The sequence below is a fragment of the Bactrocera tryoni genome, chromosome 3 (assembly GCF_016617805.1).
Source record: "Bactrocera tryoni isolate S06 chromosome 3, CSIRO_BtryS06_freeze2, whole genome shotgun sequence".
Taxonomy (NCBI): Eukaryota; Metazoa; Arthropoda; class Insecta; order Diptera; family Tephritidae; genus Bactrocera; species Bactrocera tryoni.
In genome coordinates this window covers 73,285,480-73,298,525 of record NC_052501.1, presented here as the reverse complement: position 1 = coordinate 73,298,525, position 13,046 = coordinate 73,285,480, and the positions used below count along the sequence as shown (strand labels likewise).

The 13,046-nt window shown below is 32.2% G+C and overlaps 1 protein-coding gene across 4 annotated transcripts in view; it reads left to right on the top strand.

Annotated features, from left to right (window-relative positions):
- Positions 1-12,337, top strand: part of LOC120770854 (formin-J-like) — a 47,801-nt gene extending 35,464 nt beyond the window's left edge. For 2 of the 4 annotated variants that reach the window (XM_040098463.1, XM_040098464.1), the window contains exons 3-4: positions 6,087-6,305; positions 6,379-7,407. In XM_040098463.1, coding sequence (XP_039954397.1) covers positions 6,087-6,305; positions 6,379-7,109 — 950 coding nt within the window. In that variant the 3' untranslated portion in view covers positions 7,110-7,407. Of the gene's footprint in view, positions 1-6,086; positions 6,306-6,378; positions 7,408-10,253; positions 10,374-11,555 lie in introns of those variants that run through there. The other 2 variants (XM_040098466.1, XM_040098465.1) reach the window with 2 other exon arrangements.
- The last annotated feature ends 709 nt before the right edge of the window (positions 12,338-13,046 follow it).

The window sequence follows — 13,046 nt, the reverse complement described above, 5'->3', positions numbered from 1 at the left end:
AAACATGTTCAAAGAGACCTAGTACCGTAATTTTTTGAAAAAATCAGCTTTATCAGGACGAGTCGAAAAAACGCGTTACATACCCAAAAATTAATCAAAACCATTCGAAAGGACCACACGAGAGATGTCGAGCTCTCTTTTCACATCTCTACCACTTGCTTGACGCAACATAACCTTCACTTCTTTAATATTTACTTCAGTTGAAAAGGTCGAAGGTCATCTCGAACGAAGCATTCAGCGATCTCTCGACCGTTTTTGAAGGCTTTGTACCACTCGTAGGCTTGTGTTTTTGATAAAGCGGAATCACCGTAAGCCTTTTACAACATTCGCAATGATTCCGCTTACGAAATTTGGTTGAAATACCATATTTGAGAGAAAATCTTTGTTCGGTATTTTTATACTATACTACACTATCTGTATGTATCATATAGCTACCATGCAAATTGTTCTTTCAAAACCCATTACTTGTAAGGAAAACTTTTTTATTTATAAGGTATCTTAACGTATTTTGGCATGGCTTACTCACATTTCATATTTTTGCTATTTTTACTGATAATGGTTATAACTTCCGTTTTTAAAGTATGTAAAACAAAATTATCTTATTATCATTTCTTTGCCATTGTTTTATTATTTTGCAGTAATTTTTTATATTCATTATTTCTTCATTCTTCTCTACTTTTTGACACCTAGTTTGCACATGTTTTGTTTTATTATTTTTAATGTCGTCAAGATTTCTACTTCTGTTGAATACATACATATGTATGTATGTGTTTGTGTGCAGGTTGCGTGAGAGTTTGTTTTGTATTTTCCTTTTTTTTAGCGGTACAATGTTGCTCTGCGTTCTGATTTTCTCTGTGCGTTCAAGTTCAGGGCGATTTTCTGCAGTATATCTTTAATTCACATGCCAAACTTACTACTTTTTCTCCACATTTATTTGCTTTTAGTTTTTTTTTTGAATTAAAATTTTTCACTTCGATTAAAAACAGTCTATATATAGTATAATAGCACAGTTTTTATCTCCTCTTTTATTTTAGATATAAATTCGAGACTCCTACTTTTTTAAAGAAAAACACAGAAACTTCAAATTTAATGGGGAATGTTTGTTATAATTCGAAAGAACATTCTGTGGCATTTATTTTTTGAAGATTATCTCTATCAAATGTTGGCCGCGTTGAGTTCAAATTTCGATAACTCTTTCTAACATTTCTACTGGTAACTGTCGAATGACACGCGTGCTGTTTGCTCCAAAACTTGCATCGAAGCGGGATTATCCGCATAGACTTTAGACTTTACATATCCTCACAGGAAAAAGTGTAACGATGTGATATCACACGATCTTGGTGGCCAATCGACCAGCCCAAAACATGATATTATCTGCTCGTCGAAGCGTTTTCTCAATAAATCCACTGATTGATGCGATGTGTGAGAAGTGGCTCCGTATTGTTGAAAACAAATGTCGCCAGGATCACGATCTTCAATTTTAGGCATCAGATATTAGGCTATTATGACGCGATTCACGTTTACATTCTCAGCGGCATCATTTTTGAAAAAATATAGACCGATAATTCCACTGGCTCACAAACCACACCAAACCGTTGAGTTTTGTGTGAAATAGCAGCTCTTGAATCTCTTTAGGTCGCTCTTCGTCCCAAATGTGGCAATGTTGCTTCTTTACATACCCATTGAGCAAGAAAGTGAACCTAATCGCTGAACAAATTTTGGCTCAAAAACGTCGGATCTACTTGGAACTTTCAAGAGCCCATAGAGTGACGCGTTGTCGCTTGGGAAGGTCAGAGCAGCTTCTGTACAGGAACTGAACTGTATTTTGTACGCTTTCAATTTAAGGTCTCGACAGAAAATGCTTCAAAGTCGTACCATAAGTCAGTTCGAGTTGTTGCGAACGATGCCGAATCGACTCTTCATGATCTTCGTGTATGCACTCCTCAGCTACGGTTGCTATATTTTTTCTTCACTGCGTGCTGAACGTTCTCTATTTGGTCGATAGAATGAATGCTGGATCTCAAGATGGGTGATGATGTTGCGAATAATACGCCCAGTAAGGTCGATTATGTTGATGTTCTTTACTGAACTTGAATTTTTGTAATAAAAGTCGTTTTTTTATAAATGATTGCCATAAGCACGTTTAAGGTTATCATTTTCCACCGTTTCCCTTATAATTTGTATATAAGATTATTATTATTATTATTTATTTTTGCATTATGCAGTATTATTATTCTATTTTTTTTTTTTTTTCTATTATTATTTCAACTTTGGTTTAATCCAATAATGACAAATTTTTTCCTCCTTACTGTGGATTATTTTTAAAACCATAAGTTCACCTACCCTATTATTATTATGTATGTATTTCTATTTTATACCAAACCCTCTCGTACATAATATTTGACATTTGATCACGCGACTCCCTACAGCCACAACTCACGTCCGCCGCTTGCCAAACGGCGAGCACCCTTCACCGCTCCTTGCTGGCGGCACAAGCTGTCATGTGCGTTGCGGAGATGCCGCTGTGAGTGGTGGGCAGTTTATGACGCTGATCGGCGATCAGCAAACACTCGACACCCGCTGAAAGAAAATTTATATCAGCATTTATACATATTTCATTTGAAAGTCACACATTGACAAGCGCAACACCCAACTGTATGTAGTACACTATATATTTATAAGTATGTATGTCTTCGTGCTTATAGTTTTGCATGCAGTTTTAATATTTTATGAAATTGTGCAAATGTATGTATGTTTGTATGTGAAAGGTGCCCGCGAAAACACGTCTATTTTTTTGCTTTCCGGTGTGTTGTTAAATTTAGCATGAAATTTTTATATTTAGCGCAATAGCCGTTCGAAAAATATACACTTACATATTCTTTCTTTCGTCATAATGCCCGACGGCTTTGGTTTAACGGTTTGTCTTATTAAATATACTTAATTGATGATCATCTAGTCCCTTTGCAACGTCATGTGAGTGGATTTATTTCATAATTACTTAATTAAACACCCATTAAATGAAACAAAATATTCCAATTACAAGTTTAGTTATTCCAAGCTTCGGAAATAACAGTGAAAGTACAAAATGATTGCCAGGACTGCATCAATTTTCATTTTATTCCAAATAATTAGTGTGCAAGACAGTCTTGTAACAAAAAGATACCTAATCTTCAAATTGTAAACTTTCTGGCCGGTAATTTTGGAATCGAAAAACGCAAAATCCGGATCCTAATGTGGCGAAGATTGTTATAGCGTTTTGCATTCATTGACAACTTTGGTATTAAAGTCTATACATATTAGAAAGGCCCAATTCCCGTTGAGCAAGAAAAAAGTTTTGACTGCATCATGGATAAGAAGTGATGATAAAATACAGAATGTCTTCGACTTCTATGCGCAAAAAAGACATTGCAGCTTAAAAAATATTTCGGCCAAGCGACCGCCGCTGCTGCAACAAATAAATTTCACCCGAGAGGCCCAATCTTCAACCACTTATAACAGCAATTGGGACCACATGTCAGCAATAATGCGCTGAATATTCTCTTTCAAGGCGAAATCACACGACCTTGGAGGCTTCGACACGAGTTAATGCGCTCACCAAAAGTTTACTGCAATAAATTGATTGTTCCGTCGGCTGCATGTGATGTAGCGCCTTATTAGAACCAAAGGGTGTCCACATTAACATCCTCAAATTCAGGCACGAAAGGTCATTAATAGTGGCTCTATGGCGTTCTCCTTTGACTGTAATATTATGGCCTATTTCATTTTGGAACAATTATGAACCAATGGTTCCCTTTGCTCATAGAGTATACCAAACACTGACTTTTTGAGGATGTAATAGCGTCTCAACATTCAACCAAAAGTGAGCTTTATTGCACAAAATTTTCTTGTGAAAATCGGGATTGGTGGCCAGTCGTTCCTCTTTTTCGCTGTTTGGCTCCAATTAGAGATTGCAAGTGTAGCCAAATCCTTCTCCACCTGGTCTTGAAGGTCTTCCTCTTCCTCTGCTTCCCCCGGTGGGTTCTGCGTCGAATACTCTTAGAGCTGGAGTGTTTTCATCAATTCAAACGACATGACCTAGTCAGCGTAGCCGCTGTCAATCACCTCTGGGACTCTACAGGAATATGCTCCGGTCCTGAAACATTCTGTTAGTCGCCGCATATTTTCACAGAATTTTCGAGCATTACTCCTGCACGTCAGTTTATCAAGCCCTTCGTACTCACGCCTCTATTAATGCCAAGACCTCGGACGGTCTAAAACACTGAAGACGTGTCTTCCATCTATCACAACATGATCGATCTGTTTGCTGGCTTTTCAATCCGGGCAGAACTAGGTAGCTCGATGAAAAAGTTTTTGCATTTTCTATTAAAGCTATTCAACTTTTATTGAAATAAAATTTGTTCCGCATAATTGAGGACCACCCTCACATGAAAGCATTTATACGATTTATTCGTGTTTTTTTTATTATTTTATTATCACTTGAGCTAAGCAAATAAAATTAATAACTATTTTTATTGCCGAACACTTTATTTTCAAAATAATATTTTATCCAACATCCGTTCGACGCTGGTCTATTGAAAGAATCCGCTCATTCGGCGCTCTTCATAGCTATAAGCAACAATGTTTCCAATTCAACGCCATTAAATTATTATTAGAACTCAGATAAAAATGTGCAAGAATGTTTATTAATTTGTTAAACATTGCGAATTTCTTTTGTTATTATTTTATGATTTTTGTTTGTGTTTTTATGCTTTTTGGTTTTTTTATGAATACCTATTTTCGCAATGCCAAAAATAAAGCGCTTACAAATAAACAAAAAACGCGACAGCTGAAGAAAAGACTTTATAAAATAAGATTTACGATTGTACTTTCTCAAGAATTCCCACTTTCGATGGCTTTTCTATAATGTACAATATTAAAGCTTAAAATTTAATTTGTTTGCATTTTAGTATTATTGTTTTTTTATTTTTTATTATTATTTTGCAGCAGTTTAGCGGATTAGCAATTAATTTCCTTCGCATTTCATTTGTATGTGGATTTGATGCTTTACGACTTGTCCGACACAACTAAATTTTTTTATAGCGCCTATGTGGGCGGGGCGCGCTTCAATGGAGTGAGCCGAGTGTTTAACGTCAATGGCTTTCGGCTCGTGCAATCATATTGAAAGCGCTCATACTCATAAATAAAAATTAGCGCCAATCAAGTGGACTTAATATAAATATATATTAATCTTTTTATAAAACAAAATTAATAAAAAAAATAAATATAGAAAAATTCGAGATTTCTTTTGCTATAATTAAACTTTTACTGCTGGCCATGTTTTGCGAGTAATAAATTCTAATTTTCGTCGTAGAATTTTGTTTAAATTTGTGTCGCAAATGCTAGTGACGGACTGCAATCTTATGTTCAAAAACCCAATTTGGCACCCTACAAGTGTATATTAACCTAGAAATGGCTTTTCTTATAGTCCAAAATGACTAAAATTGTGTTTTATTATTATTACACCCTGAACAGTGTATATTAAATTTGACAAGAAGTTTCTAATACCCGTATGTATATATCCGCACTAGTCCCTCAGTTTTTGAGATATTGATCTGAACGTCTACTTCTCATCAGGAAGCTGCTCATTTGCCGAAACTTCCGATATCACAAAACTATACCATATAGCTGTCATACAAACTCAGAACTAAGAACTCTCCAGAACGAAGCTACGCAAGGGTCACTTTAGTTTCTCGGGGCAACTCGAGCTCTTCGTATGCAATAGGTGTTGGTTTGACTGCAAGTTAGCTTAGAATACTCTCTTTTATACCTCAGGATATTTAAAAACCATCTCCAAAGTTTTAAATAACGCCTTTTTGTCCTCATATATCTATCCCTTAGCTTTCTCTTCATATTTGCTCAGTATATACATAGTATATGTACTACCAACTCTCTTTCATACCTCAGGGTATTTTAAGACAACCATTCAACCCTTTCGCTAAAAATTAGGTATTTTGGAATGAGTTCGGTGTTCAATATTTTTTAAATCTACATATATTTGTGTGCATAATTTCATTAACACTTAGTAAAGTTCTGTTCCTCTTTTACAGCTTTCATCGAGACCATAAAGCGTCAGAAGGCGCGGCGTGACAAGTTGGCCTCGGCACTGCGGGAAAACAAAAATAAGCTTGGCAATGTCGAGGAAGAGGTCAAAATGCTAACCGAACCCTTGAATCCCGGCGAATCTGAGAGACTGGATTATGAAATAGAAAGATTACGCACTGACTGTCAACAAACATTGAATGAAATCGAAAATATCAGACGTTACGGTAATTTATACCAGCTAAACACATGCCTAAAAACAATTTATTTACAATAGAATTGCGTTCACTTAACCCTCAGGTCAGCTAAGCGAAGACGAGCGACTGAAACAACAACAGCAGCAGCAGCAACAGCAACAACAACAAGCATTCCCACGGTGGCAACGGCCACCACGACCGCCACCACCACAACAACAACCGCAAAGTCCCTACCAACAATACCAGCCAACTGAAGTAGATTTCCAGCAGCAACAATACAACACGCCTGGCAGTGTCGGTAGCACCGCCGGCATTGTTGGTGTTATTGGTAGTGGACACAGTAGCGCTGTAGGCACACCCAACTCACCGCGCTTGCAGCAAACGCCACCAACGCAACGCGTGAACTATGTCGGCCAACCGCAACCATATCAGCTGCCATCAACCGACGAGGAGGACTACTCTGATTCGAATACCGATGGCGGTGACGACTATGAACCGCTCGAACGCTGGCCCTGCTCCATGTGTACATTCCTCAATCATCCACAGCTGAACATATGCGAGGCGTGCGAATGTGTGCGCATCATACCCGGTACGATACGCATTGTGCCCACAGCTGGTGGCAGCGGCAGCGGCAGCGCTGCAGCAGCAGCCGCAGTCATGCCACAGCCGCTGCCCGCAGCAACGGCAGCCGGTGGCGCATCGGCATCGGCGACTGCAGCTGCTGCAGCGGCGGCCTTGACCGCTGCGACTCCAACTGCAATAGCGCATGGCGCGAGCACCGCATCAGCGGGCAATTCGCCAACTTCTGCTGCACACACCGTAGCTGCGGAATAACACTGCATGGCTTGCATGGCGTTTTTATTATTATTAAATGTCTTTTTTTTATAATTATTGTTACGTGTTGCATACTTTTTATGGACACAATGCTAAATTATTACTTAGCCACTAAGTTTGTATTTACTTATATATTTTATGCTAATCTATAAACCAAATGCATTAGTTACTTGTTTACTTATATATAAGGCCGTTACAATTAAGCACAGTTTTATGCGTTTAAATGTTTGTATTTCATTGTTGTTGCTTTGCATGCAGTTAAAATGCTCGTATACACGTTTAAACGACTTCTACAATAAGAGCAAAATATTTAAGTAAATTTTTTTTATATTAAATCTTATTAATTTTTTTTGTTTAATGAGCTGCATAAATGTTTTAAAATAGTGAATGTGTTTACAATTCTTACATAAACAATCAACAGCAGGGTTGCAATTCATGCGTTAAAACCGCAATTGCGTTAATATTTAAATTATTATTTTTTATTTTGTAATCCCGAAAGTCTTAATTAAAAATAATTTTCAAATTTCTAATCTCAAACAATGGATTTTAAAATGAAAAATGAATTTCTAATCCCAAAAATCGATTTCAAAATAAAAAAATAATAATAATTCTAAATACCGCATTGAAAAAAGGCATGCCAAGTTTACAATAAATAATTAAAAAAATGTCTTTTCGAATGCCAAGTTTTCAGTTAAAAATTGCGTTAATATCTAAATTATTTTTTTTTTATTTTGTAATCCCGAAAATCTTAATTAAAAATGATCTTAAAATTTCTAATACCAAATATCGGATTTAAAAATAAATTGTTAATTGCAAAAATTTATTGAAAAAAATTAATTTAGTTGTTAATTATAACAAAAAAATTTTAAATGCCACATAAAAAATAAAAAAAAAATTAATGCCAAGTCTATAATAAAGAATTTAAAAAATTGCTTTTTCGAACGAAAATTTCGAATTTTAAATTCAATTTTTTTTGGCTAGCTTTTAAAAACTTGTGTTTTCGAATGCCAAGTTTTCAGTTAGAAATTTTTAAATTTAATATTCTATAATTTTTGGTTAGTTTTTGAAAATGAAAAATTATTTTTAATAAAATATCAATAATTTCCTTAATTACAGTTTTTCAGTTAGAATCATGTAAATTTTGCAAAAAAAAAAAAAACATTATTTTTCACTACCAAAATTCAAATTCAAAATTTTGCAATTCTAATTTTGAGATTAAGGACTCAATTTTCATTTTATTTTAAATTGTTTGTACCAGTTGTGCATTCAAAAATATTTTACTTATAATTTTGTGATTAAATATTCAAAAAACACTTTTTAATTGCGATTTTTTTATTTAAAAACTTAATTTTTCAATTTCTTACCCAGGTTTTGGTCTATTCTAATTTCGAATTTGGGATTAAAAAATATTTTTTCAATTTCTAATCCAAAATGTTTTAATTAAAAGATTTACAATCCTGCTCACTACACATATGTATGTATGTATGTACATATGTATGTTTATGTAATTTTGGGATTAAAGGTTTAAATTTCTGTTATTAATACAATTTGTGCATATAAAAATACTTTAATTCAAATTTTGGCGTTAAATATGCAAATTTCTCTTTTTAATTGCTATGTACTATGTATTTTTGAACTAAAAAATTAAATTTTAAAATTTGTACACCTATTTTGCCATTAAAAATTAATTTTTCTATTTTTAATTCAGTTCTTAAAAAATATTTTTTAAATTTCTAATTCAAATTTTTTTTAATAAATTTTTTTTAAATAAATTTTTTTTTTCATAATAAATTTTTTTTTCATAATAAATTTTTTTAAATAAAAATTTGTTTTGTATTAATTTTATTTTATTAAAATTTTGTTTATTACATTTATTTTACAATGTATTTATTAAAAATTTTTTAAATTTTTTATTAAGTTTTTTGTATTAAAATTAAATTTTTACAATGTTTTTATTAAATTTTTTTTTTAGTTTTTTTTTTTTTTATTTTTTTTTAAATTTTTTTATTTTTTTATTAAAAATTTTCTGTCCTGTATTAAACTGTTTAATTTATGACAATTTTTCTACAAAACTATTATTATTTGTTCTAAAAATGTCAAAAAACTTGTACATTAAATCTTAATGTTTTTTTACAATGAGTTACTAAAGTGCCTATTCGTACTTGCTAATAAAAACTCCCTTTATCTAATTAAGATTATTTATCCAATCATTTGCTCAACGAACAGTCAAAAACTTCTTTAACTGCATGTGATTCTTATACACATATGTACATATGTATATACTTATATACATACATACGCAAAAAATTCTTAAACAATAAAAAATAGTAACTAGAAGCTGTGATAATTAAAAAAAAAAAACAAAAAACAAGTATAAAAAGTGTTTGCGTTATTAAGAAGAGTAAAAATGTGTTTAAAAAATCTGTAAGCAGTAGATATATTATATTTTAAAATACTATTTTTTTTGAATACTTAAATGACGTGCTTATATGTATGTAGTTAATTTACACATTATAAAATAAAAAAGTAAAGCTAAAGTGCTCTATAAAGCTACTTTTACGTTCGTGTGCATTAATTATTATAAAGAAAAATAAAATACTTTACATATACATATAAATATTTATAGTAATTATAGTCATTTTAAATTATGTGAAATAAGTCTAACGTTTAGGCGGTACTTTTATGTTAGTTCAAGTCGACACATCAATAGTTACAGAAGGACTCAACAAGTAAGCATACCCTTATGGATACTTCAGCTGTTGTTAAAGAGCGTGCAACCAGCATGTTTGTGTATTTAATTTTTTTTGTAAACCTTTTTTTATAATATTTTAACATTTTTTTGTTTTAGCCTTTTTTTTAATATTTCGTTACGAAAATGTTTTTATTTTTTTAATTAGTTAATTGCAACAAATTTAATTATATAACCTTTACTACCAATATTAATACTAATATTATGTATGTAAGTGTAAAAACTGCAACAATAAATTAAAAATGAAACTTAAGACTTATGCGAAAATTGCGTTTGAATTGCGTTTTCTATGCCATTGTTCTTTGCCTGCTTTTGCTGCCTTCAAAAAAAAACAAACCTAACCATATCAACAGTTATTTATGAAGAACACTTTTTTTTTCAAATACTTGTTGCAGAACCCATTTTGAGTCGAGAGGATATACATATCACGCTATCACCAGGCGAGAACAGTAAGTTAACACAGAGGCATACGAGTATGTACATATGTATCTAAGCATATTAGAGTGTCCGTTATATTTCAAGTTGATTTTTTTTATTTTTGCAAATGCTATCTGAAGTCGCTTGCCATAAAAACAAGGATCTGACGTAAAAAAGCTATTTATCTTTTTTTTTTCAATGTGAACCTTGCCTATAAGTGGTATTCTAAAAACATATTCCACTCTACAAAAAAGATCATCATGATTTTCCTTTTAGCTGAGTCCGTTTCCTCAAGGTCTGGTTAGCAGCCATTTGCCTATTAAAAAAGTTTTGGTTAAAAAGTGTTATTTACCGAAATTTGGCTAAGTTAACCAAAACTTAACTGACAGATGGCTGCTAACCAGTGATTATTAAGTTGTTGTAGCGGCAGAATTCTACCGAGCCAGATGGTACCCAAACATTGTGAAAACAGCGCTTAAAGTTATACGCAACTAAAGTTATGTATCCAATATACTGATAAGTACACCATGTCGTATGAGCAACGCAGAATGCATTAATCACTTATATGAATGCTCAGCACATTTGGTGTACAAGTTTAACTGCGTATAACTTTGAAAAAAATTGTATGGAAAAATCAATACGTTACTATTTTTGGAACTATGGAAAATTTTGTACTAGAAAATCACGTTTTCAAACTTGTAGATTTTCTTCGTCAATGCCAAATATAAAAAAATACGAGGTTATATGTATACATGGAAAAAGAAATATTATTATTATTTAATGAAATAATAAAATTAAACCTTAACCGTACAAAATGTATCAGGCATGGGATCTAAGTTGAAAATACAGAGCTTGTTTACGTTGAATCATTAATTTTAGGGCAAACATTTAAACTTCATTTTGTACTAGAAAATCACGTTTTCAAACTTGTAGATTTTCTTCGTCAATGCCAAATATAAAAAAAAAATAGGAGGTTATATGTATACAATTATTATTATTTAATGAAATAATAAAATTAAACCTTAACCGTACAAAATGTATCAGGCATGGGAAGTTGAAAATACAGAGCTTGTTTACGTTGCATCATTAATTTTAGGGCAAACATTTAAACTTCAGCAGAGGTTTTCAAAAAAAAAAAAAAAATTGAGAAATAACGCACACCTCATGTTTGTTTATATATCCACACATATACATACATATATATATAAATATATATACATAGTATTTGTAAAAATGTTTCTTGAACTAATTTTCTATTAAATATTTATGTCTGCTTCCAGGAATTGTGCATTCGTGGGTCGTGTCATGACAGTCACCGCGTAGGCCATCATAACCATCACGTTTGTTGGTCTACTGAGGATTAATAGTACAACTGGCGGCAAAGTAAATGCGACTGATATCTGTTTACAGTTTGGAAAAGACTCGCTCATGTTGAAGCAGTTGCGCTGCATAGTTCAACAGCATTAGCAGAAACTCGTCATTTTTGACTAGGCCGACGCTTGTTGCATGGCATATTGGCACTAAATATCTTAAGGTTATTTAAAATGTGTCATTGTTGACCGCTAAGTGCAGAACGGTAATTGACTGCAGTGCAGGAAATGTTAATCGTCTATTACCACTACTTTTTCAATATGCAGAGATCGTGTCGGCTTTATTTTGAAGTTATGAACTACGGTAGAAAAGCTTTGTTTTAGCCGCAGCGGTCTTGCATCTTCCGATTCAAATGTTTTACAGCTGTGATGCCGAGAAATGCCTCATTTTGCGCCATGAGGACTGTGTGCTTTAAGCGTTGCTTATTTTAATGCTGACAAAGAATTGAAACTTCAGAACGAATTAGCTTATTATATTTTTTGTAAACTCACAAAAGTTACCCAAATAATGCAAAATGCATTGGCTAGCAAGTATACATACTTAAGTCGAGAATTTTGTTTAGGTATATACAAATGTTTGTCGTCGTAGCTGTAATGCAAAGGTGCTTGAAACGCTTCGCTAAGTTTTCGACTGAATGCTGTAATAAAAAAAAATATTCAAGAATTTTTTAAGTGCTGCTAATAACACTATGTGATTGGTAAATAAAAATATGGCTTTATTTACTTTTAAGAAATATTGATCAGAAATTAATTTGATTTGCGAACACTAAATATATACATACATACTATAGTATATATACATACATATATAGATTTTTTTGAAAAGAGTGTCAAAATCACAAAGTTAAACTCGGAAAATCAGAATAAAATAGGTGGGAGATAATGCTTTCACAAGTCGGTCTTATAACAGTCATAGTAGAAATGCTTCGAATTTTAAAATTTTTGAAATTTTTCGATTAGAAGTTAAATTAGCTTCCCCGACCTTGTAAATCATTATTTTTTCGATATTATTTGTATTTTTCGATCATGTAGGCATATTGTGATTTTTATTTTGACAAAAACAAAAATTCAAAGCGCTTTATACATTTATTTACATATTTTAGTGAGAACAAAATATGTATTTTATATACCTGTTTTTGCAGAAAATATCGTTGTTTTAAAATTTTATTTAATTAAAAATTCATAAAAAAAATATTTTCGAAACTTTCAAATCAAAGAATTGGCATTTAATTTTTATTCAAAAGCAGAAACTAGCACTAAATTTTAATTAAAATATCGATATTTTTTATCGCGTAGAGTGAATTGTGCATAAATTATAGAATTTTTGTTTTATTATAATTTAATTATTTTTTATTTTATATTTAATTTTTAAATATACTATATAATATATTTTTTTTATCG